Source organism: Capricornis sumatraensis, chromosome 4 (assembly GCF_032405125.1).
Source record: "Capricornis sumatraensis isolate serow.1 chromosome 4, serow.2, whole genome shotgun sequence".
In the NCBI taxonomy this organism is placed as follows: Eukaryota; Metazoa; Chordata; class Mammalia; order Artiodactyla; family Bovidae; genus Capricornis; species Capricornis sumatraensis.
In genome coordinates this window covers 93,155,896-93,179,627 of record NC_091072.1, presented here as the reverse complement: position 1 = coordinate 93,179,627, position 23,732 = coordinate 93,155,896, and the positions used below count along the sequence as shown (strand labels likewise).

The window sequence follows — 23,732 nt, the reverse complement described above, 5'->3', positions numbered from 1 at the left end:
GCTGAGTAATATTCCACTGTGTATCCCACATCTTCTTTATCCTTTCATCTGTTGATGGACATTTAAGTTGTCTCTGTGCCTTAGGGATTATAAATAGCACTGCTATGAATGCTAAAATGCATATATCTTTTTGAATTATGGTTTTCTCCAGATATGTGCCCAGGAGTGGGATTGTGGGATCATGTGGTAACTCTATTTTTAGTTTTTTAAAGAATCTCCATACGGTTTTCCATACTGGCTGCATCAATTTACATTCCCAGTTGGTAACACTTTCATTTGTAATATTTTCACACCATTAAAAAAGTCTTCACTAATGGGATATTTCACATATTCTAGTTAGAGAAGATCTCTTAAAAGAAATGACAACAAGCTGGGAGCTGACATAAATAGGAGTGTTGCAAGCTCTGACAACAGAGTGTAGTGTGGCCTGGCTGAAGCAGAGACAGAACTGGGAGGGAAAGATGAGGCTGGAGAGCTAGTCCAGAGTCAGGGAAAGAATGTCTTCTCTTTTTTATGATATTGCAAAGTTTTAACTTCTATTCAATTGCAACCAACTTTATTTCCATAAACTAGCACATGCAAAGACCACTCCATACCACACTCAGAAAACTAAAGCAGCATCTTTATTTTATACATACAAACAGTATAAAATGTTTTTGTAAGAGCTGTGTTTTGTTTACAATATATTATATTGCTTCAAGCCAATGCCAACAGTTCATATATATTCCCTATTTTATTGTGTTTACAATATATTATATCATTAAATGTCACTACCACAGTGTTATTTCTTTCTCTCTCTTTTTTAATACTGAATTCTCTGGAATCATGGTAAGGTCATGGTAAAGGTAAAATGTATTGTGAGTTTAAGGGGAGTTTTTAAAATGTGACAAATGTCTAAATACATGACAAAATAAGTTGAAATGCTAAGACTTCAGCACTTTTAACTGCTTCATCCAAACCCTTGTGATTTATGCATTTTTGTTCCATTATCTTCTCTAATGTTGCCCAGCCCCTCAATACCATGAATGCATTGTACTTTTGGCAATTATCTGCCAAGTACACACTGAAAAGACAAAAATTTAACCTGAACAACTGACATAACATAAAGTTGGTCCCAAAGCACTTAAACAAGAAAATCTATACCATCATGCTACAGATGTACTTAGAAAACTTAAAAGGAAGAGTAAATATCAGCTCAGTGATTTATAATAAAGCTAATAAAATTCAGGCCAGTATTCTTAACTGTAATAAACATTACTTGAACATTCAACACATGAAAGGTTAACAAAGGCTATGAACTTGGTGTAACTTAAAATGTTTCAGATGTCGGAGTTCACCAGATGTAATTGGATTCAGGTGGGTCCTGCCGCTCCTCGGCCTTTTTAACTGAAGGCGTGTGCTGCCTGAGCTGGGCGCCTGCTGGCCTCAGGGCATGCAGGAGGCTGGCTCCATACCCTGCAAAATTATTCACAGCTTAAAAGAAAAGAAACTACAAAAACAAGCTCTTCAGATTCATTATTCACCATTCAAATAAAATCCATTTTCCCTTTCCAACCCAGAGTGAAAGACCACAGTGACCACAAAAAGCTACCTGAATGATGAGATGTTACAGGTTCAAGGACTCTTTTAAAAGAAATTCATTTTGCTAACTCCATCAAATCTGGCTTCCATTGAATCTCTGATTCACTATATATTTTGGTCATGCCACGCTTGAAGCAAACTTGGGATGAATGTTATTGAATGGAAGGATTTTCTCCATCCAAGGGCTTGTAAGGATCGAGCACTGAGGTCTCATTGCAGGAGTGCTTCTGCAGAGAATGTTGTCATTGATCTTTCATTGCCTTGCAAAACCACCCTCCATTATTATTGATCTAGTTCAATAATAACAACCCCCATTCTTCATACAGATCACATGATTAGGCATGGCTATTGCATTTACACAAAACAGGAATTTTATAAGAATTAAGGACTTCCATAAGTCAGACAGAGAAGAATTATTGTATGACATCCCTTGTATGTGGAATCTAAAAAGGAATGATACAAACAAATTTACTTACAAAAAAGAAAGAGACTCATAGACTTAGAGAATGAACTTATGGTTGCAGGGGTGAAGGAGAAGGATGGGTAGAAGGGATAGCTAGGGAGTTTGGGATGAACATGTACACACTGCTATATTTGAAATGGACAACCAACAAGGAATGCATAACACAGGGAACTCTGCTCAGTGTTATATGGCAGCCTGGATGGAAGGTGAGTTTGGGGGAGAATGGCTACATTTATATGTGTAGCAGAGTCCCTTTGCTATTCACCTGAAACTATCACAGCATTGTTTATTAATTGGCTATACCCCAATACAAAATAAAAAGTTTTAAAAAATGAATCAATCTAAAAGAATATAGGAAAAGAGAAGTGTTTAAAAAAAAGTCCACCAGTACACATTATTAGAGAAGGGTTAGGATTTGAACTGACTCCTTCTCTTGGCTTTAGTGAGCTTTGGTCAAGATGGGTGTTTACTGATAGCATTTCCAGTTCATCGTAAAAGGAGTGTAACACAATAATACAATGTGAGTTGTGAGTTACACAACTCAAGACTTCTTTTCATATTACTTATGGACTTCTGAAGATGCCTGGGTCACTGACTCACTTCTGCTGATTTCTTGGAACTGATCTAAGACAGCAGTTAAAAATCTGCCTCCATCTTCCTGTGCATTGGAGTCAAGTTTGGCAGTTCATTTGTTCCCTGTGGTTTTTTAATGCAAGCATGCCATTAAGCAACTGCTGAGAACAGAATACTTTGTTCCTGAATGCTTTTCTTTGAATTGTCAGTATGTAGGCTAGTAGCTCATGGACTCCACCAAGACAATGAGCCAACAGTCCCTACCCTTCTGCTCACCCTGCCACCCATGAAGCCCAAACCTCCCTGGTGAGGCAGAGCCTGAGCCAGGAAGTCTGTCTCCAGTATCCTCCTCCCAACTCAGATGTCTGGGTGCCTGGGACCTCCCAATGTGTCACCTCACTGGGAATCTGTTCTTAGCAGAATTCTGTGCCTCACAGCTTCTTTGTCATCTCCTTTTAAGCAAAATTAACCTCATTCTTTCAGCCTGATTCTCTCAGCCAGTGTACACAATGGCTGGGGGGCCTCTCCTGTAAAACAAGCTTGCATGTTAATCAAGCACCAAGGCATCTTTTTGACATGCATGCCTGAATCTGAAGGCGGCAGAGATGACAAAAGCTTTCAGCAGCAAAGTCTACAAGTGAGGGTGCTACTGGGGCTGGGAGACCTGTCAGAACTGCTCATCTAAACTGCGTGCATGAGGGCCTCTCACTCGCCTTCTTGGAATGGTTAATTTTCTATAGGTCTTTTACCTGAAGGTAGGTCCCCTCTGCCCCATTTGGTACCATTCCATCATTCCCACCTGGGTAAAGGAGCCATTTTCTAGAGGAACTCCACTTTTTGTTAAGCTATGTCCACCTGAAGTCAATTCAATCTACCATCCAGCCAAGGCAATGGTGAAAAAAAGGCTCAGATCAATGGCTGAGTGTAGCCTAGGCCAGACACCAATATACTTTAAAACAAACAAACATATAAAGCTACACATAACTGGTTTTATACACATCAGAATAACACAATGTGTGTTATAAAATATGTACAAAAAGTAGGAATTAGAGATTGAGATATATAACTATACATATAAAATTTCTACATAAATGTAATAAAAGAACATAAAATATTTTTTTTATGTCTTCAAACTAATATTTTCCCTTAGCACCCAGATGAATATCCACATTCACTGGGCTATATGCATCACCCTTTGGAGACCACTGATTTAGAAAAACACCTGATATGAAAGTGATCTGTTCACTTTGTGTACATTATTTTGGAAACAACTTGATTGGCACAGTGTGGACTTCTATTAATCAAGGGAACTGCATGACTGAATGAAGCCTTCCTTTGCCCACAGAAAGTAGCCAGTGGGTCCATCCTCAGCAGATAGAGTTCAAGCTACAGGATGAACCTGCAGAAATGCATTATTTTTTTCCTTCACTTGCTGATTGACTGCCCCTCCCTCTTGAATCTGGGCACCACCAGGAAGGATCTTTTCCTTCTGTTCACTGGTATGTTTCCAGTGCCTGGATTCATGCTTAGCACAGAGATGATAGCAATCAAAACAGAATGACTGAATTTAGCAACTTTAACTTTCATTTTGTGTATAAAATAGACCAGTGGTTTATTATCCTATAGCTAGTCCATTTTTGGTGGTCAGTAAATGTGAAAAAAAATACAACTCCACGTTAACATCTCTCCTGTACTTCACACACCTTTTCTCTCCCTCGAAAGAACCCATTTAAAGCATCCCCAAACCAACACAGTGTAAAGATTTTACAAAGCAAAACTCTTCATGTTCTAATGCTCCTTGATCAATCCTGAACGATAAAATGAGAACCATGTAGCTACTGATGTACATTTGATTTAGAAATCTTACTTTTACTCATTTCTATCATAGTTAACATACCATATTACCAAAGCAACCTGGAGTACTAATTTAACCTGGAAAATATTTGTGGTGATATTTTACAGATGTGGTGGTATTTTATAGTGATGCTTTCTTTCCTCTGCACTCTAAAGCTTAGAGAGTTCTGGCGGTAGTGGGGACCACTGGAGAGAGCAGGAAGAGGAGAAGTTGGTTTTATGCAACGGAAAGCAGAGTTGAGTTATGGCTTGTCTGTCCTGGCCTTTGGGGCCAGGAAATAGACATGCAAGAGTCTGGCTTGCCAGACAGTTCCCACTCACTTTTATTGCAGTGTCTCCCATGCCAGCCTTCCTGACACTGGCATTTGTTGGGTTCGTGGCAGGTTCCGTGTGTGCCGCAGCCGGGTTTGCAGACAGCTAGAGTCAAAGGAGATAAATAGAATGTTTCCTGAGCTTTCACTGGTTAACAGAATTACGCAGCTGTCTTTCCTGCAGTTCTTTCGAATGTGTTCATTTTGGCTTCATCCCTTCATGTGTTTTTCTAAATTAATCTCCAGCTAGAAGTCAGTTTTGGACTCTTTTGAGTCAGTCCTGGAAGTGATCTAGACTTGATGTTTGCCATTGACAAAAGACACTCAGGAGGACTTTGAAACTGCCAGACAATGGAAGTTTATCTTCCTTAAGAAAGCTCCTAATAGTTAAAAAGTTTGGTGGTGTGTGCAAATGTGCCTAAGTTTTTTTTTTTTACATGCATGGATTTCACATGTCTTTGGTCTACCTCAAGAAACATCAATGTCAGTGAAGAAAGGTTAATTGTGATGCCTCAGCAACATGCAATAGGTACAGAAGTTAGGAAGTAAGAGAGAAGAGATCCCTGCTAGTTTAACTGCCCCAGAACATAGGCCGGCTGTGTGTACTTACGCTTTGAACAGAGGTCTCCTTGGTAACCCTTGGAGCACTTGCATTTGTTTTTACCAATGCATTTTCCTCCATTTCGACAGGGCTGTGGGCATTTGCCTGAAATAGAAGAATGCAAATAAGCAAGAAACTCTGTTCTCCTTTCAGAGGCAATTACATTTTTTCAAAGGAATTGCAAGGCTTTGAGAGGATCAAGGCTTTTAAGTGGCAGTTATTTCCACTTATTTTGGATCAACCCTGGCTTTATTACTGTTTGAGCTTCATTTTGGGGACAAATAGCCTCATATTTTTACTTATAATTTTGGATATGAATCTTCCACAGTGAGTATTGTCCAAATGCTGTATTTACGTCACTTTTTTGACAAACAATGTTTTAACTGATTCATAAAAATTTGTAATTTAAGATATATTAAAAGTGAAGATATGGCCCCCTAAGTGATCTTTCCTCTGAGTTCTGATTTTTGTATGTCACTATTTCTGAAAGCAGGCCTATATCTAGACACGATGACTTCTGCCTTAGCCTAGGATTCTCCAGAAATCAGGACCCGCCTGCAGAGTTTATTTGGAGAAGTGATCCTTGGGATGAGGAATAGGGGGCAGGGAGAGTCAACAGCAGAAGAGAAAAAGCCAACACAGAAGTATGTTTGTAGGTTGTTCATCACTACAGGCAACTGGGCTCTATTCTGCAGCATCTTTCTGAGGAGTCAGGTAGATGGACTGCTCCTTCAAGTTGCCTGAAGGAAGAGAGAAGGGAGCGTTTATTCATCTGCACCAGTGTCCGCTGACCAAAGGTCACCCCATGGAATAACTTTCTTGAATTTCTAGCCTGTGACTACAGATTATATACGTATACTCTGTATATATGTGCAGTTGCTCAGTCGTGTCTGACTCTCAAGAGTCTTCTCCAACACCATAGTTCATCAATTCTTCAGCGCTCAGCTTTCTTTATGGTTCAATTCTCACATCCATACACAACTACTGGAAAACTATAGCTCTGACTATACAGACCTTTGTTGGCAAAGTAATGTCTCTCCTTTTTAATATGCTGTCTAGGTTTGTCATAGCTTTTCTTCCAAGGAGCAAGCGTCTTTTAATTTCATGGCTGCAATCACCATCTGCAGTGATTTTGGAGCCCAAGAAAATAAAGTATCTCACTGTTTCCATTGTTTCCCCATCTATTTGCCATGAAGTGGTGGGACTGGATGCCATGATCTTCGTTTTTTGAATGCTGAGTTTTAAAAGCCAACTTTTTCACTCTCCCCTTTCACTTTCATCAAGAGGCTCTTTAGTTCCTCTTCACTTTCTGCCATAAGGGTGGTGTCATCTGCATATTTGAGGTTATTGATATCTCTCCCTGCAATCTTGATTCCAGCTTGTGCTTCCTCCAGCCCAGCGTTTCTCATGATGTACTCTGCATATAAGTTAAATAAGCAGGGTGACAATATACAGCCTTGACATACTCCTTTCCCAATTTGGAACCAGTCTGTTGTTCCATATCCAGTTCTAACTGTTGTTTCTTGACCTACATATAGGTTTTTCAGGAGGCAGGTAAAGTGTTCTGGTATTCCCATCTCTTTAAGAATTTTCCAAAGTTTGTTGTGGTTACATATATTTATATTCAGTACTCAGGAGTCTCTGGTGGTAAGCGAGAGACATGTGGCTCAGCTCAGGTGCAATCAGACTATGTTTGTGCAGATTAGGTCATAGCAGTGATGGAGGGAAAGGCTGGCTGAAAAGGACATGAGGTGGGGTACACAAAGTCCTTGATTCCACACTTGGGCATTTTTCTGGGTCTCAGATCCTAATAATACTTCATGCTTTATCTCTGTGCCAAATGAGGAGTGCTGATATTTTCACAGATCTCTGCATCCCAGGATTTTAGAGCTGGATGTAGATGTAGAAATCATATTTTTCTTCTTTCTTTCTTCTGAAGCCGTTTATTCTCCATTTGCAGTCTAGAATTTGCCATCCTAAGGCTGAAGTTTTTTACGGGTAAGCATTATGCTTGACCGACATGAAGTGAATCCCATATGAAAATCATTTTGGTAGAAACACTTTCTTTTATTTATCCAAAATGACGTTCCTCACATATAAATAATACAACATGTACTCACTGTGGAGATTAGAGAGACAGTTGAGATGTTAGTGTCTCTCAGAAAATTGAAATGCCATTAGAGCTGTAGGCTTTTCTGACACGGATGTTTCACAGAAAGATATTCAAACAACCTTAATACTTGAATGCCACCTTTCTATCAACCATTAAAATCCAAAAGAACCCTTTTTGCTAAGTTTGGACACAAAGAATAGCATTTACTCTGTGGTCAAGATCCAACTTCAATTTAAGGAAAGGAATATCTAACTCTGAATTTCCATTTGTATCAAAGGAACATCTGATCCCATCATAAGCTCAAAATTGGATACTCTGCAGTGTACTGGGGTTTTTCAACTAAGCAAGATGTGGGACAATAATTATATGGCAGAAAAGATAGAGGATGCATTGTGAACTACTTGGGGGGCCCCATATTCCATGAGATGTGAACTTAGTATCCAGAGAAAATGGAGAGAATGGCTGATAGAATCTTTTCATTGTCCCCAGGGATGTTTTTGTTCCCTTGGCAAGAGGGAAGTGAGGACCCTGAGGCTCACTGCAGCCAACAAGGAAGACGTTCTCTCCTGGTTATCACAGAATAGAAATCTCTTTGCAGGTGACTGTTAGAAGACCATTCCTAGATCAAAGCTCATGGAACCAAAATATCGTGAAGGGATGACTGTTTTAAAGTTCAGAACTCTATAAATGTCTTTAATATTGACTTTCTTTTCCTAAAACTATATTGTAAACAAATTCTTATCGTTGGGTAGTGGAACCCTGAGTCAACGTGAGAAATCACAGATTTTTACCCAAATGAGACTAAGCACTGCCTGAAGACAAATAGATGTGACGAATTCTAAAAAATTCAAATTTCAGCTATAACCAGTGAGGACAGTGAGATAAGCTATTGACAAAATAAAGATATTAAACTTCCTCCACCCATCAGATTGTGAGGTAAATTTGTGGCTATCCTTCACATAGAAAAAAGATGAAAGTGGTTTACCATAAGTGCCAACAACCACCATCTCTGAGTCTTAGGATTTTACAAGTGATTTTTAACTGTTTTATCCAATATTCTAATTTTTTATGGCAAACATTTTATATAGATTACCTTTACAATAATAAAATCCATTAAGGTATTAAAAACCCACTTTTGGTACAGTATAAATGATTTGGTTTTTTAAACTAAAGGTTCATTAAGGAATCTTATAAAGTTTATGAACCTTAAAGAACAAGAAAAACATATGTACATATATCCAGATACTTCTAACCATTGTCTTAGTTGTTAACCTGCAAGTATATCTCACAATTAAGTCAGAATGAAGTTTGAAAAGCCATCAACTTTGATAGAGGCCAGGAGAAATTATAATAGCATCAGAATATATATTTTATCTAAAAAAGAATAACAAATATTGGTAAGGATATGGAGAAATTGGAACCCTTGTACATTGCTGGTGGGAATGTAATATGGTACAGCCACTTTGGAAAATAGTTTGGCAGTTCCTCAAAAAATTAAAGAGTTAACGTATGGTCTAGCAATTCCACTCCTAGGTATACTCAGGAGAACTGAAAACATGTTCACACAAAAACTCGTACACAAATATTCATAGCAGCGCTACTATTGGTAGCAGCCCTAAAGTGGGAATAGCCCAGGTGCCCATCAGCTGACGGATGGATAAACAAAACGTAGTTGGTATATCCACACAATGGAATATTATTTAGCAAGTAAAAGGAAATAATGATATATGTAACAATAGAGGCGAACCTTGAAAATATGTGAAGAGAAAGAAGTCAGACATGAAAGGCCGTCTATTGTATAATTCTATTTATATGAAATATCTAATACAGGCAAATCTAAAGAGACACAAAGTACATTAGTGGATTCCAGGGGTTTGGGGTGAGGACCATGAGGAGTGACTGCCGATGGGAATAGGGTTTCTTTGGGGGATGGTAACATGTTCTAGAAGTATGCACAACTTTGTGAATATAATCAATATCAATTGTATGCTTTAGAAAGTGAGTTTCATGCATGTGAATTATGTCTCAAGTTAAACATAAGACATATAATTCAACTTTTTGTCTCTATTACACTATAGGCACTTTTCAGTACAAGGCCCATTTTAATTTTTCCTGGTAATATGGTTCTGGTGATAGAAAAAAAAATTTCCTAAAAGGATTTGAGTATAACTTGTGATGGCAATAATCAAGAGCTTTCAAAGGCCCACATTTTTGGTTCAATTAGGGGGAAAAAAAAAAAGAATAGAAAACATTATCTCTGCCAATGGAAAGGTCATAAACCTAAGGGCATGAAAGAGCATATGTCCACGAAGAGAAAGGAACCCATGAACAAAGATTCATAAACATCAACCAATTAAAGTACATAAAGTCTGAGTGTAAGTGTGTGGAGAAAATTGAGGGGAGTTAGTTTAGAGATATCTTTATCAGGGCAGGGTAATTAACAAGAACAGAAGCCACATCCTGACAATTAAATTACACGTTCTATGAAAACTTCAGAAGTATTTCATTTGAACTCTATAAAAAAAATCGTCATTTCAGCTATTACTCATTGAAGTGAAAAAATCCCCACAAATAAATTAGAGGTTGAAAGTTAAAATAGTAAGTCAGTATTATTTAATTCTGAACCCACTACCACTTCAGAAACTATGGCTAGAGTAAACACAGTGGTGTTTTATGGACATAATACAGCTGGAGGTGAAAATGCCATATTCCAGAACTTCCAGAAAAGCAGGGACATGCTCACTCACATTCCTTTTGTTTCTTCCTGAGCCAGGCTTTGGTGTTATCTGTTTTGTGGGTCACAGAGCAATCTAGGGTGAGGTTGGCTCATTTCTGAGTTGAGCAGAGAGCTTCAGTGACGGGAAGATAACAGGGCCAGGGCAAAGAGTTTGGTATCCTGATTCCCAAAACAATGATTATCTACCACATTCCACCCTTAAATGTGTATTTTTTTTTTAACCATAAATAAACACTGAAGAGACACTTCCTCAGTCTAGATACAGAGCATTGTAGGCACACCATGAAGTTCTCTTGTGCTCCCAATCACTATTCTGGTTTCTATGATCTCCTATTACTTTTGCCTGTTCTTGAACTTCATAAAAATGGAATTGGCCGGCGTGCATTTCGTGTGTCTAACTTCTTTCGCTTAGCACAACCTCTGCGCAATTCGTTCACGCTGTTGTGTGTGCTATTAGATGCTTCTGCTTTTTATTGCTCTTTACCTTACTCCCCTCCTTTTTCTTGAGTCTATCCTTTTCTCTGAGACGGATTACTAGGCTCTGGTTGGTTGGGAAATGTGGCAGTGAGTGCCAGAGGTGGGTAAAAAGACTCTATGCCTGCAGATAAGGGAACAAATTCCAGCTGTCCTAAAGCTCTGGTCTACATTTCTAGTCTGAAACTATGGACTCTCCACAAGAAACAGTGCAACATGGTGAACAGCGCCAAACCAGACGTAACCAAGTCAGAGAGTGTTTAATGAGTCAGCTGAGCTGATCTATGTCACTCCTCTACCCCGCTGTTAGCCAAAATGGATGGCGGCTGAATCTAGTAAAAAGAAACCCCTGGCCTGAGACCTTAGACAAGCTATTCATTGTCTCAGGGCTTCAGATTCATCATCAATAAAATGAAGGGGTTATTTGGTGCTTCTAATGTTCCCCATCCCAAACAAAGACAATGCAGGTCAGTACTCACTTGTTTCACACTGTTCTCCCTCTAGTCCTGGAGGGCAAATACACTTTCCAGGGTAGAAACAGGTCCCTCCGTTAAAGCAGGTGGCTGAGCAATTTGCTGTTAGAATGAATAACAGGGTATTGCATTAGGTAGTCACTTAAATCTAACAACAACATTTCATTAAGGCTAAGTGATACTTCTTAGGCATCTGCTACTTGCCCATTTACTTATTTAATAAAATAAGCCATATTACCCAGACAGCAGTGGTAATCAATTGCTTGACCAATTGCAGATTCAGGCAACATAACAGGATACCACACACATGACACCGGACCCACCTCTAGGGGTTTGTTTGCCTCTTAGTGAAAAAAGGCAACAGTAGGTAAAAACAAATATCTTTTTAATTTTATTGTAAATATCTATGCTCTTAAAAGGAGAAGAATGCTATAAACCCAAGAAAAATATTTAAGATGAATGAAGAATAAAAGGAGAAAACCTTCTTTGGAACAGATAAAAGGGAGAGAAGTCATAAATATTAGGGTTGGACAAAGGAGAAAGCAACTTTTTTCCTGATTAAGAAGAACAGGGATGCATCTTATATAACAGAAATTTTTGAAAAAATAAGTTTTTATGACGCTTGCACGAAAGAATAATTATATTCAGGAAAGGGCAGCCTATTCCCCTTTATGAGATCCCGTAGGCAGGGAAGTGGAGGCAGCATGAGCTAGAGGGATGAAGAAAGTGGGTGTGTGATTGTGGGAGTCCAATAAACTAGATTTTCCAGGTGATAATCATACTGCTGGTAATTCATCCTAAAGCCCCCTTTTTAGAGTCAGCTTCTGGAGTTTCACTGCTCACTGGCACCTAAAATAGAGGGAGGACAGAAATGAAAACGGGGGAGAGCAAGTACCTAAAAATAGACAAGTTGGCTCATTCTATAACGGAGATGAAAATAAGTTTTACGGCTTATTTGTTCTTGTCCTATATAAAACAGGCCAAAATTGGCTGTAGGTGAATGAAAGCTGGAATAAGCATCCAGGAAGAAAATCAGAAAGGATTTCCAAAAGTTCTAAGTGTGTGCTTTCTTTGCGGAAATGAAATCCAACTAAAATATTCTATGAATATCATGCTTCCTAAATGATAAAGCTTTGTTAAAAATGATTATCATAAGCATCTCCTAGCTTAAGGCCATGCTGTACTTGCCTTGGCAAAATCAAGCTTCCTGTCATAGAGAGTAGCAGCAGCACTGGAGGACAGGATTTGGGATTTAGGAGAATCCGTTCTTGAGCTTCCTCTTTGTTACTTGTGGCTAACATTGTTGAAAGTGAAGTGTTGCTCAGTGCTGTGTGACTTCGCAACCACATAGGCTGTGGCTCACCAGCCTCCTCTGTCATGGCATTCTCCAGGCAAGAATATTGGAGAGGGTAGCCATTCCCATCCTTCTCCAGGGTATCTTCCCCACCCAGGGATTGAAACCCAGGTCTCCTCATTGCAGGCAATTACCATCTGAGCCACTGAAGCTAATATTAGGGCTGGATCTTTTTTTTAAATTCTTATTATGGAATGTTTCACACGTTTGCCTGTCATCCTTACACAGGGGCCATGCTAACCTTCTCTGCACTGTTCCAGTTTTCTCATGTGTATTGCCAAAGTGAGCAGAGGACAGTTGTTTTTGTGAGCATGTCCTATCTCCCCACTTGCCCCTGTTTCTCCTGGGGATAATAGGAGATGAGAAAATATCAGGATCTGTGTCCACTTGGCCTCTCACTGGCCATGATCCTTACTAACATGTAGAATGCAATGAACCTGGGAGTTTAATCAAAAGTTACAGAATGTGACAAACATTACAAATGAGACAAAACTTGAATCTGGCCACACCCTTAATGACTGCCTAACACTGGAGCTTCTCTCCATCTCTGCGTGCAATGATTCTTGACTAAGAAAATGAGGCAGAGACTCCAAAGGACTTTCACTGGGGCTGAAGGTTTGCTGGGCCAGTATTTAACCACTCAGCTGTTAACGTTTACAACAGATGTCCCAAGAGCCAATGAAAGTCAATCTTTAGTGTTTCTTTGAATCTGTAGTGCTAAGGTCTAGTTCTATGCCAGTGATTAAACCATTTTTTCAGAAGCTCTATACTCCCTCCTGGATAACAAATGCATCTTTTGGTTGAGATAGTAAAAAAAAACATTTCTTTTAATGTTCCCAGATCTCCAGTGAGACTAAGTGGAATTTCAACAGACTTTCCAAAAGAATAAGAAAAAGTTACCGGAGTCTAACAAGAAGGAAAATCTTTCATCTGAAAGGTAAAATATTACAAATGTAAAGGGAACTGGAATACACATAGATATTTTCCTTCACAGGACCATGCAGTGTTGAGACACCCGGGCACAAAGAAGACATTATAGTTGACAGTCAGTAACTGTGCATACTACACCAATAGTAAGCCTCACAAATGGTCTTTTAAAATCTGATAAAAACATTTGTTCTTCATCCAAATTTCTGAAGGATTGGCTCTATTGCCTAATAAATTTGAGATAATATGAATTTAATTCTGCTACTATAATTAAATTCTGCCCAATTCTGAAGTAGCAGAAGGGCTGAATGCTAAATTTAGACAAATGAAAAGAAGCTGCACAAGAAAGAATTTTTTACTCACTGGCTATTATTATCAGTGTCATTAGTGATTAATCTTTATGAATATAAAATTTTAAAGTTGTTTTCATTCCAGTGCTGTAGTTTTTAAAGACCACTTACAAATAAAAGGTAGAGATGTGAACATGTGCTCTCAGTTAGCTTAGAAATGGGGGAACCAGGGGTCAACGGCTTAATTTCTATTTACAGTTGGGAAAAGCATGGCCCACAGAGATTGGTTTCTCTACTCAGAGTCACTTGTAGAGGAACCGGGTTCTGAAACAGGTAGCCTGAGTGGCAACATGGTACAGCGGAGGCTGTGAATTTGGGTCAAGCTACTCAAGGTCTATAAACTTTATTTTGCTTATCTGGGACTATGATGAGTAGTTATTTACATATCTCAAAAGACTGTTAGAACTAAAGTCAGGTAACTGTATGAAGGTACTTTGCATATCACAAAATAACAGACAACCATAAATGATTATTCTGACTCATGCTAAGGGCTCTTTTCTTTAGCTTTTCTTTCATTTTAAAAAAGCTGCTCATTTCAATCTTAATTGGTACTATCTGTATTATCACTAAAGAGACACTTCTCAAAAATAAGCACATCATTTCATTTTGGGCAATCCAATACTTATTTTAGAAAATAGTGCCTTGCTCATGCAATCGGCTTCTCTAGTGGCTCAGTGGTAAAGAACTCGGCTGCCAGTGTAGGAGATGTGAGTCAGTCCGTGGGTTGGGAAGATCCCCTGGAGAAGGAAATGGCAACCCACTCTGATATTCTTGCCTGGAGAATCTCATAGACAGAAGAGCCTGGCGGGCTACAGGCCATGGGGTTGCAAAAGAGTCGGACACAACTGAGCAACCAAACAGCAACAACAACTCACACAATTAGCATTTTTGACTAAAGGATAATTTCATTAAATACATACACTTTAAGGATGTTAATTTTTTCTCATCGTACACTTTACGGATGTTAATTTTTTTCCATAAAAGATGTGAACCAGGCAAAGTAGACAGGTGTCTTGCAAGACTATGAATCACACCATTCTACTCTAGAGCCATGTTTGAATCTACTTTCTGAAAGTAAAATCTGGCTCTGCTACTGCTTCACAGGAAGGAGGGACTCGAGCTCTCAGGGATGTGATCTGTGAGCAGAGAATTAAATGGGTGATCAGTGAACTTCTAGGTCAGGCAGTTTGGAAGAGATTGTTTTAGAAGCTCACCCATAAAACTGATTTGGGACATACGAAAACAGCAATGGGCCAGGAGTAGCTAACTGTCCATGAAACTTCATGCTCCCCTCCCATAAAGGGAGATAGCTGACCAGCCAAGAATGACATTTCTCCTGCTTGCATCCAGGTAAGTAATGAGGCTAATTCCTATCCATGGAATGTGTGTTGAAAGTTTTTTGGGTCACTTTAGGACTTTTTTTGTTTTTTTTAAGCAGTGCCTGTTCCAATCTTTGTTTGTTTATTGGCTGGAACCAGAGAGCTCCTAAGCTGTCAGCAGGATCATCAGTGCCTAACTGCCTTGCCCACTGACCAGGTTCCTGCACTGGAGCATTCTGTGAGTGAATGTAAACTTGTACTGTGTTAAGCGACACTAAAATTTATGGTTAATGTTAAAGCAACCAGTGAAGTGATACACCCTATTTATAAATCTGTTATGAAGAGTGATGATATAGTAAATATACTTCTTTGAATTGAAACAAATATATTACCATATGTAAAATAGATAGCTAGTGGGAAGTTGCTGTATAACACAGGGAGGTCAAACAAGTGCTCTATGATGACCTACAGGGGTGGGAAGGAAATTCAAGGGGGAGGGGACAAATGTGTACTTATGGCTGATTCACCTTGTTGTACAGCAGAAACCAACACAACATTATAAAGCAATTATCCTCCAGTTTAAGAAAAAGAAAGTAAAAAGAACCTTGTTCTTAGGAAGTTACCTTTATCGCAATTGACTCCATAGAATCCAGGTGGACAGATGCAGAAACCGGGAGTAACACATAGCCCGCCATTCATGCATCGTGGTGAGCAAAGGACTAATGGGGAGAGAGAATTCTAATTACGGCCAATAGGGTTTTAGAAACAGGACCATTTTGGAAATGTCGATAATATAACAGGTCTACATTTTCAAGCTTTGTGGTTGACTCTAAAGTGGTTGCTCTGTAAAGATAGAAGTTTGCTATATTAAAATTATTCTTGTGCAGTAAATAAGGTTATATTTTTAACCAATTTCATAGAAGAGAATTTTGGAATTGTTCCACTTGAATGGCTGATTAAAATTTTCCCAGAATCATTATTTTAAGTAAGATGTGGTCTTCTTAAGAAGTATCTTTTTCTGCCTTAGTTCCTCAATTTTTCAATTTCAATCTATCTTGTGTAAATATCTTTTTCTGCCTTATTTCCTCAATCTTTCAATTTCAAAATCAGTCCAGATGGAGCTCAGGACAAGATGGTGGAATAGAAGGACCTTGAGATCACTTTCTCTCATGAGAAGACCAAAATCACAACTGCTAAACAATCATTGATTTAAAAAAGACTGGAACCTACCAAAAAAGATATTCTACATCCAAAGACATAGAGAACAAACCACAACAAGACGGCAGGAGGGGCACACTCTCTACACAATCAAATCCCATATTCCCTGGGTGGGTGACCCACAAACTGACATCAGTTGCAGAAGCTCTCCCACAGGAGTTAGAGCTCTGAGTCCCACATCAGCCTCCCCAGTCTGGGGATCTGGCATCAGGAGGAGGCTAGACTTGAGCGCAGGAGCTCCACTGGACTCCTCCAAGACTCCACTCTTGGAGGGCATACCTGGGTCTTGTGTTACCAAGACTCAGGGCAAAAGTAGTGACTTTACAGGAGCCTGGACTAGACCTACCTATTCTTGGAGGTTCTCCAGGAGAGGTGGGGGGGAAGCTGTGGCTCACTCTGGGGACAAGGACATTGGTCAGAAGATTCAGGGTATTTTCACTGGCATGAGCTCTCTTGGAGTCCAGGCCAACATTTTGGCACCAAGACCTGAACCCACCCAACAGCCTATAGGCTCCAGTGCTTGTACACCTCAGGCCAAACAGTAAACAGGGTAGGAACACAGCCTACTCATCAGCAGACAGGCTGCCTAGACTTCATGAGCCCATAGCCACCTCATCTTGTTCAGTCACTAAGTCATGTCTGACTCTTTGCAACTCCATGGACTGCAGCACAGCAGGCTTCCCTTTCCTTCACAATTGTTTAAACTCATGTCTCCGTCTCAATGATGCCATCCAACCATCTCATCCTCTATTGCCCCCTTCTCCTCTTGCCCTCAATCTTTCCCAGCATCAGCCACCACTAGAGACCCCCTTGACATGGCCCTCCCCACCAGAGGGCCAACACCCAGCTTCACTCACAAGGCCCCTCCCAACAGGAAGCCTACACAAGCCTCTAGACCAGCCTCACCCAGTGAGGGGCAGATACCAGAGGCAAGAAAATCACAGTCTGAGGACCTAGCCCACCCACAACAGGCCAGACCCTACCCTGGGACCATCTGGGCCCCAGACCTGCAACTAGCAGGCCAACACAAGCTTTGGGACACCATGGAAACAATCCCACTTACCATCACATCAAAAAGAATAAAATACCTAAGAAGAACCAATCTGAGAGACAAAAGATCTATACTCCAAAAACTGTAAGACACTGATAAAAGAGATTGAAGACGATACAGTCAGATGGAAAGATACACCATTTTCTCAGATCGGAAGAATCAATATTGTTAAAATGACCATACTACCCAAGGAAGTCTACAAATTCACTATTCAGTTCAGTTCAGTCACTCAGTCATGTACGACTCTTTGCAACCCCATGAATCGCAGCGCGCCAGGCCTCCCTGTCCGTCACCAACTCCCAGAGTTTACTCAAACTCATGTCCTCCATCGAGTTGGTGATGCCATCCAGCCATCTCATCCCCTGTCATCCCCTTCTCCTCCTGCCCCCAATCCCTCCCAGCATCAGAGTCTTTTCCAATGAGTCAACTCTTCGCATGAGGTGGCCAAAGTATTGGAGTTTCAGCTTTAGCATCAGTCCTTCCAATGAATACTCAGGACTGAGCTCCTTTAGGATGGGCTAGTTGGATCTCCTTGCAGTCCAAGGGACTCTCAAGAGTCTTCTCCAACACCACAGTTCAAAAGCATCAATTCTTCGGCGCTCAGCTTTCTTCACAGTCCAACTCTCACATCCATACATGACCACTGGAAAAACCATAGCCTTGACTAGATGGACCTTTGTTGACAAAGTAATGTCTCTGCTTTTGAATGTGCTATCTAGGTTGGTCATAACTTTTCTTCCAAGGAGTAAGCGTCTTTTACTTTCATGGCTGCAATCACCATCTGCAGTGATTTTGGAGACCAAAAAAAAAAAAAAAAAAATACAGTTGACCACTGTTTCCACTGTTTCCCCATCTATTTCCCATGAAGTGATGGGACCAGATGCCATGATCTTAAGTTTTCTGAATGTTGAGTTTTAAGCCAACTTTTTCACTCTCCTCTTTCACTTTCATCAAGAGGCTTTTTAGTTCCTCTTCACTGTCTGCCATAAGGGTGGTGTCATCTGCATATCTGAGGTTATTGATATTTCTCCCAGCAATCGTGATTCCAGCTTGTGCTTCTTCCAGTCCAGCGTTTCTCATGATGTACTCTGCATATAAGTTAAATAAGCAGAGTGACAGTATACAGCCTTGACGTACTCCTTTTCCTATTTGAAATCAGTCTGCTCCATGTCCAGTTCTACCTGTTGCTTCCTGACCTGCATATAGATTTCTCAAGAGGCAGGTCAGGTGGTCTGGTATTCCCATCTCTTTCAGAATTTTCCACAGTTTATTGTGATCCACACAGTCAAAGGCTTTGACATAGTCAATAAAGCAGAAATAGTTTTTTTTTTCTGGAAATCTCTTGCCTTTTCAATAATCCAGTGGATGTTGGCAATGTGATCTCTGGTTCCTCTGCCTTTTCTAAAACCAGCTTGAACATCTGGAAGTTCATGGTTCATGTATTGCTGAAGCCTGGCTCGGAGAATTTTGAGCATTACTTTACTAGCGTGTGAGATGAGTACAATTGTGCAGTAGTTTGAGCATTCTTTGGCATTGCCTTTCTTTGGGACTGGAATGAAAATGGACGTTTTCCAGTCCTGTGGCTACTGCTGAGTTTTCCAAATTTGCTGGCATATTGAGTGCAGCACTTTCACTGTAATCCCTATCAAATTACAAATGGGATTTTTCACAGAACTAGGACAAATTTTTTTTAATTTGTATGGAAACAGAAAAGAACAAAGAAATCCTGAGAAAGAAAAACAGAGCTGGAAGAATCAGACTCCCTGACTTCAGATTATACTACAAGGCTACAATCATCAAAATAGTTTGGCACTTGCACAAAACCAGACACAGAGATCAATGGACCATGATAGAAAGTCCAGAAATAAACTTATGCACACCTATGGTCAATTCATCTGTGACAAAGGAGGCAAGTCCATGCAATGGAGAGAAGACGATCTCGTCAATAAGTGGTGCTGAGAAAAGTGGACAGCTCCATGTAAAAGATGAAATTAGAACATTGTCTAACACCATACACACACACAAACATAAAAATCAAAATGGATTGAAGACCTAAAGTTGAGACCAAATACTATAATACTCTTAAAGGAAAACATAGGCAGAACACTCTTTGATACATACTGCAGCAAGATCTTTTGGGATTCATCCCCTGGAGTAATGGAAATAAAAACAAAACCAAATAGGACCTATTTAAAGTTAAAAGCTTTTGTACAGTAAAGGTAACCATAAACAAAATAAGAAGACAAGTTGCAGAATGGCAGAAAATATTTGCAAATGATGTCACCAACAAAGGAGTAATTTTTGAGGTGTACAAACAGCTCATACAGTTCAATATCAAAAGAACAAACAACCTAATCAAAAAATGGGCAGAAGTTCTAAATAGATGTTTTTCCAAAGAAGAGAGAGAGGACTAACAGGCACATGAAAAGATGCTCAATATCACTAATTATTAGAGAAATGCAAATCTGTGAGATATCACCTCACACTGATAAGACTGGCCATCATCAAAAATTCTACAAATAATAAATGTTGGAGAGGGTGTGGAGAAAGAGGAACCCTTCTATACTGATGGTGGGAATGTAAATTGGTGCAGTTTCTATGGAGAACAGTATGGAGGTTCCCAAAAAACTAAAAATAGAGTTACCATATGATCCTACAATCCCACTCCTAGGCATATCCAGAGAAAACCAGAATTTGAAAATATACATGCACCCCAGTGTTCACTGTAGCACTATATATAATAGCCAAGACATGGAAGTAACTTAAATGTACATTGACAGATGAATAAAGACATGGTATACATACACACACAATGGAATAATGCGCAGGTATAAAAGAATAAAATAATGGCATATGTAGCAAAATGGATGGACTTAGAGATCATCATACTAAGTGAAGTAAGGAAGGGAAAGACAAGTATCATACGGCATGGCTTATCATATGGAATCTAAAAACATGATACAAATGAACTTATACGCAAAGAAGAAACAGACCTAAAGACATAGAGAGCAAGCTTACAGTTACCAAAGGGGAAAGGAGGCCCAGAGAGGGATAAATCTGGAGTTTGGAATTTCTGTATTTATACCACTATGTATAGAACAGATAATCAACAAGGACCTACTGTAGCTTAGGAAACTATACTCAGTATTTTGTAATAACACATAAGGGAAAAGAACCTGAAAAAATAGGTATATATGTATGAATAACTGAATCATTTTGCTGTACACTTGAAGCTAACAACAGTGTAAATAAAATACTTCAATCAAAAAAAAAGCATACAAGAAAAATTTATTTTTTTGAAGATGAAAAATATTTTGCTTATTCTTGTTAAATAAGTCCAGTATATGTGAGCTTGTGGTTTATATACCTTTATGGTTGAAAGCTGGACATGACCGAAAGACTAAGCATGCATCCAGTCATGTGATTAGTAAACATTTTCATGTTCATCTCTTTTTTCATATAACTTTTTTAGTAGTAATTTCACCAAAACAGATATATTTAATACACAAATGATCTTCATCCTCCCTTTTTTGCCTAGAGCACCTTCATAACTCAGGTGTAGACTTAATTGTGATTCAAGCTACTTTTCATTGGAGTAGATACTTTCAAATTGATCACAATACTATTTTTAAAACCAATTTTAGTGGAGGGAGAAAAACTCAAAACTTTTGTAAGATTATGCCAAAGCAGAGTGTATATAATAGTGATCCCGGGTGTGGGGATGGAGGAGAGTAAAAGTGGCCACAAAGAATGTAGACACTGCCAGTTTTCTGCGCCTGTCACCACATATTGGATTTAACAGAAAACCACTCCTAGGAGAAACACTTTTCAATAGCTTTCCTGTGGCTTTTTAAGGCTGCATGAACCCATATAATGTGACCAGAAAGATAATTTCAGGGGATGTGCTAAAAATACATGTGGGGCTCCTGTGTGACACCCATTTCACTAAGAAGCAAGCCAGGGAGCTGGCTGTCCGTGTTCTTTACCTTTCTCACAGTGAGGGCCGTAGAATCCATCAGGACATTCGCAGACCCGTCTTTCATTACAGAAGCCTCCATTTCTGCATCCTCCTGGGCACTCAGCTTCACCAAAGAGAAACAAGCTTTGTATAGACACTTTTCAAAACATATTGAGTGAATTACGGGGAGCATGAAGAGGTTAGCGGTCACATTTTCCCCAGCACACTGATTGTAATTTATTGAATACCAATATTTCCACTTCATTCTCTCTACATCACTTGTACTTTCTTAAGTTTTCAGGAAAGTAAGACTTTGCTTCTCTCAATCCTATTTTCAACAGTTAAGGGGCTTGTGGAAGAAGGCAAAGCAAGCTTTATGTTCTTCCTTCATCTCACCTATCAATTTACTGCACTGGGCCTTCAATTCACATTGAGACAGAACGATGGATATTGCCCTCCATATTCATTGTCAGAGTGGATAATGACTTTTTGGTACATCCCTAGGGCACTGAAAGCCTCCAGAGCTAAAATTCTGTGCTGGAAGAGCTTATATCAGAATAGGGAAGGGGACAGGCCTTCCCATTCCCTGGTTACCCAGGCTGTGGTGGGAGGTGACTTTTCCTGGCAGAGATCGCTGGTGAGATGGCAGCGACCTGTTTTCCATGAAAGTCAGAAGGATCAGCGTTTGGCAGTGGGTATGGGTAGTGGTAGTTGCTGGTGATGACTGGTGACCTTGCTATGAGGTTGAGGACTCCCAAAGACTATACTGGAAGAGGGAGAGAAAGAGGTGGAAGACAGAGCATTTTGAAGGGTACTGGAGTCCCTAAAATTGTGAGTGGGGTCAAAGTAAAGCAAGTCTATCTTAGTACTATTCCTGGACCCTGCACTTAGCAGCCCCTCCTCCCACTGGTGTGGTTATAATTATACAAAATAATTATCCAGTCAGCTAGGTACTATTTTTTGTTCAAATCACACCTGGAAGTTTTATGTCTTCTCTGGAATCACCATCACTGATTACCTTGTTGACAGGTCTTAAAGAAGATGGCATTTTGAGGTGTCTGCAAGATGGTGTTGCCTTCAGAATTCATGACAATCACATTCACTTCAAATGCTGCCACTCCATCTTGTTTGCCGAGACATGGGAAGCCAACTTGAACAACTAAAGAAAAAGGAAGTATGGAGAAACAGTTTATCTAGTTGATTTCAGTTTTACAGACACCTCAGCAAGAGAGCAAAGAACAAAACAAAAATGTTCACATTCCGTTATTTGACATTCTTGTCTCTCCACTAAAGTAAGGGCTATATTTTGATTATCTGGGCATTCTCCCCAGAACATGTACATCATGCGGGGTAGAGAAAGGATTAATGACCCTCATTAATTTGTATCCTACTAATATAAAACTGAGGATATTCTGTTCATAGTCTGAACTTGTATCATCTTGAAAAAAAGATGGTAAAATTTTCTCTGAAAAGTAAAGGTGCAAAGAGGTAGCATAGATTAATTATTTAATTAGGAAAAGAAACTGTGAGCATCTTTAACAGCCTCCATATAATTCAAAAAGAGCTAAAAATCAACATTCCAGAATCCATTAAATAAATCTCTATAAGCCACACCCCACTGGTTTATTTTTACTCTCTCTGCTTGAAAGTGACAGAATATCTCCTTTGGAAATACACCACAACTCAGACTAGACCCTAGTCATTGGACTGAGTTAATGAAGTTAGTATTTCCTCAGGCTAACTGTCAATATTAAGAAGTGTTCATATCTCAGGGATTTAGAAGAGAGTTCGTTGTGGTGAAATAATCTCAATAGACTTATAACTAATGGTTTAGGTTCGTAAATAGGAGCTACTTCTTTCCAGTGAGATGAATGCTCACTTGGGGTGTCTAGGTGTGACTCAGCAGAGAGTGGGAACTAACAGGGTTGCTGTACAGAGGAGGCGAGAGGGCCACCAACTATGAAGCCCACAAGTCATTAGGTAGGAACGGGCTCGAGCCATTGGGTGAGAGGCTGACTACAAAACATTTCTGAAATCCACGGGATTATCATCACATATCCACTGGGGATCTAGCTGATCCACTAGATTCTAGTTCTTCCTTATGAATAGAAGAAACATTACCAAGAGACATACATATGAAATTCTGTTTCATTTGGTTTCCGTATGGCAGGTTATGGTTATTGCCAAGCTTGGGAAAATCATACCACGCCAAGAAAAATTCTTTCCCTGAAGAGTTTTTCTAAACCTTCTCCCTAGGTTTATAAGAAGAAATGAGTTAGAAACTGATCTTCTCTTTTCCATAAGGCACTGCACACCAGCTGGTCATAAAATCTTCTTAACATGCTTGGCAACCGAAAACCTACTCTCAAGGCTTT

General features: G+C 39.5%; 1 protein-coding gene and 1 non-coding gene across 2 annotated transcripts in view; both read right to left on the bottom strand.

Annotated features, from left to right (window-relative positions):
* Nucleotides 1-745: 745 nt before the first annotated feature.
* Nucleotides 746-23,732, bottom strand: part of WIF1 (WNT inhibitory factor 1) — an 85,242-nt gene continuing 62,255 nt past the window's right edge. Inside the window, exons 4-10 of the mRNA XM_068971265.1 lie at nt 22,376-22,516; nt 21,386-21,481; nt 15,754-15,849; nt 11,187-11,282; nt 5,393-5,488; nt 4,793-4,888; nt 746-1,455 (exon numbers count right to left, since the gene is read on the bottom strand). Of these exons, the coding sequence (XP_068827366.1) occupies nt 1,334-1,455; nt 4,793-4,888; nt 5,393-5,488; nt 11,187-11,282; nt 15,754-15,849; nt 21,386-21,481; nt 22,376-22,516 (743 nt within the window). The 3' untranslated portion in view covers nt 746-1,333. The remainder of the gene's footprint in view (nt 1,456-4,792; nt 4,889-5,392; nt 5,489-11,186; nt 11,283-15,753; nt 15,850-21,385; nt 21,482-22,375; nt 22,517-23,732) is intronic.
* LOC138079388 (U6 spliceosomal RNA) lies at nt 12,718-12,829 on the bottom strand. The gene has a single exon (XR_011144866.1). It is a non-coding gene; the product is annotated as a U6 spliceosomal RNA (small nuclear RNA).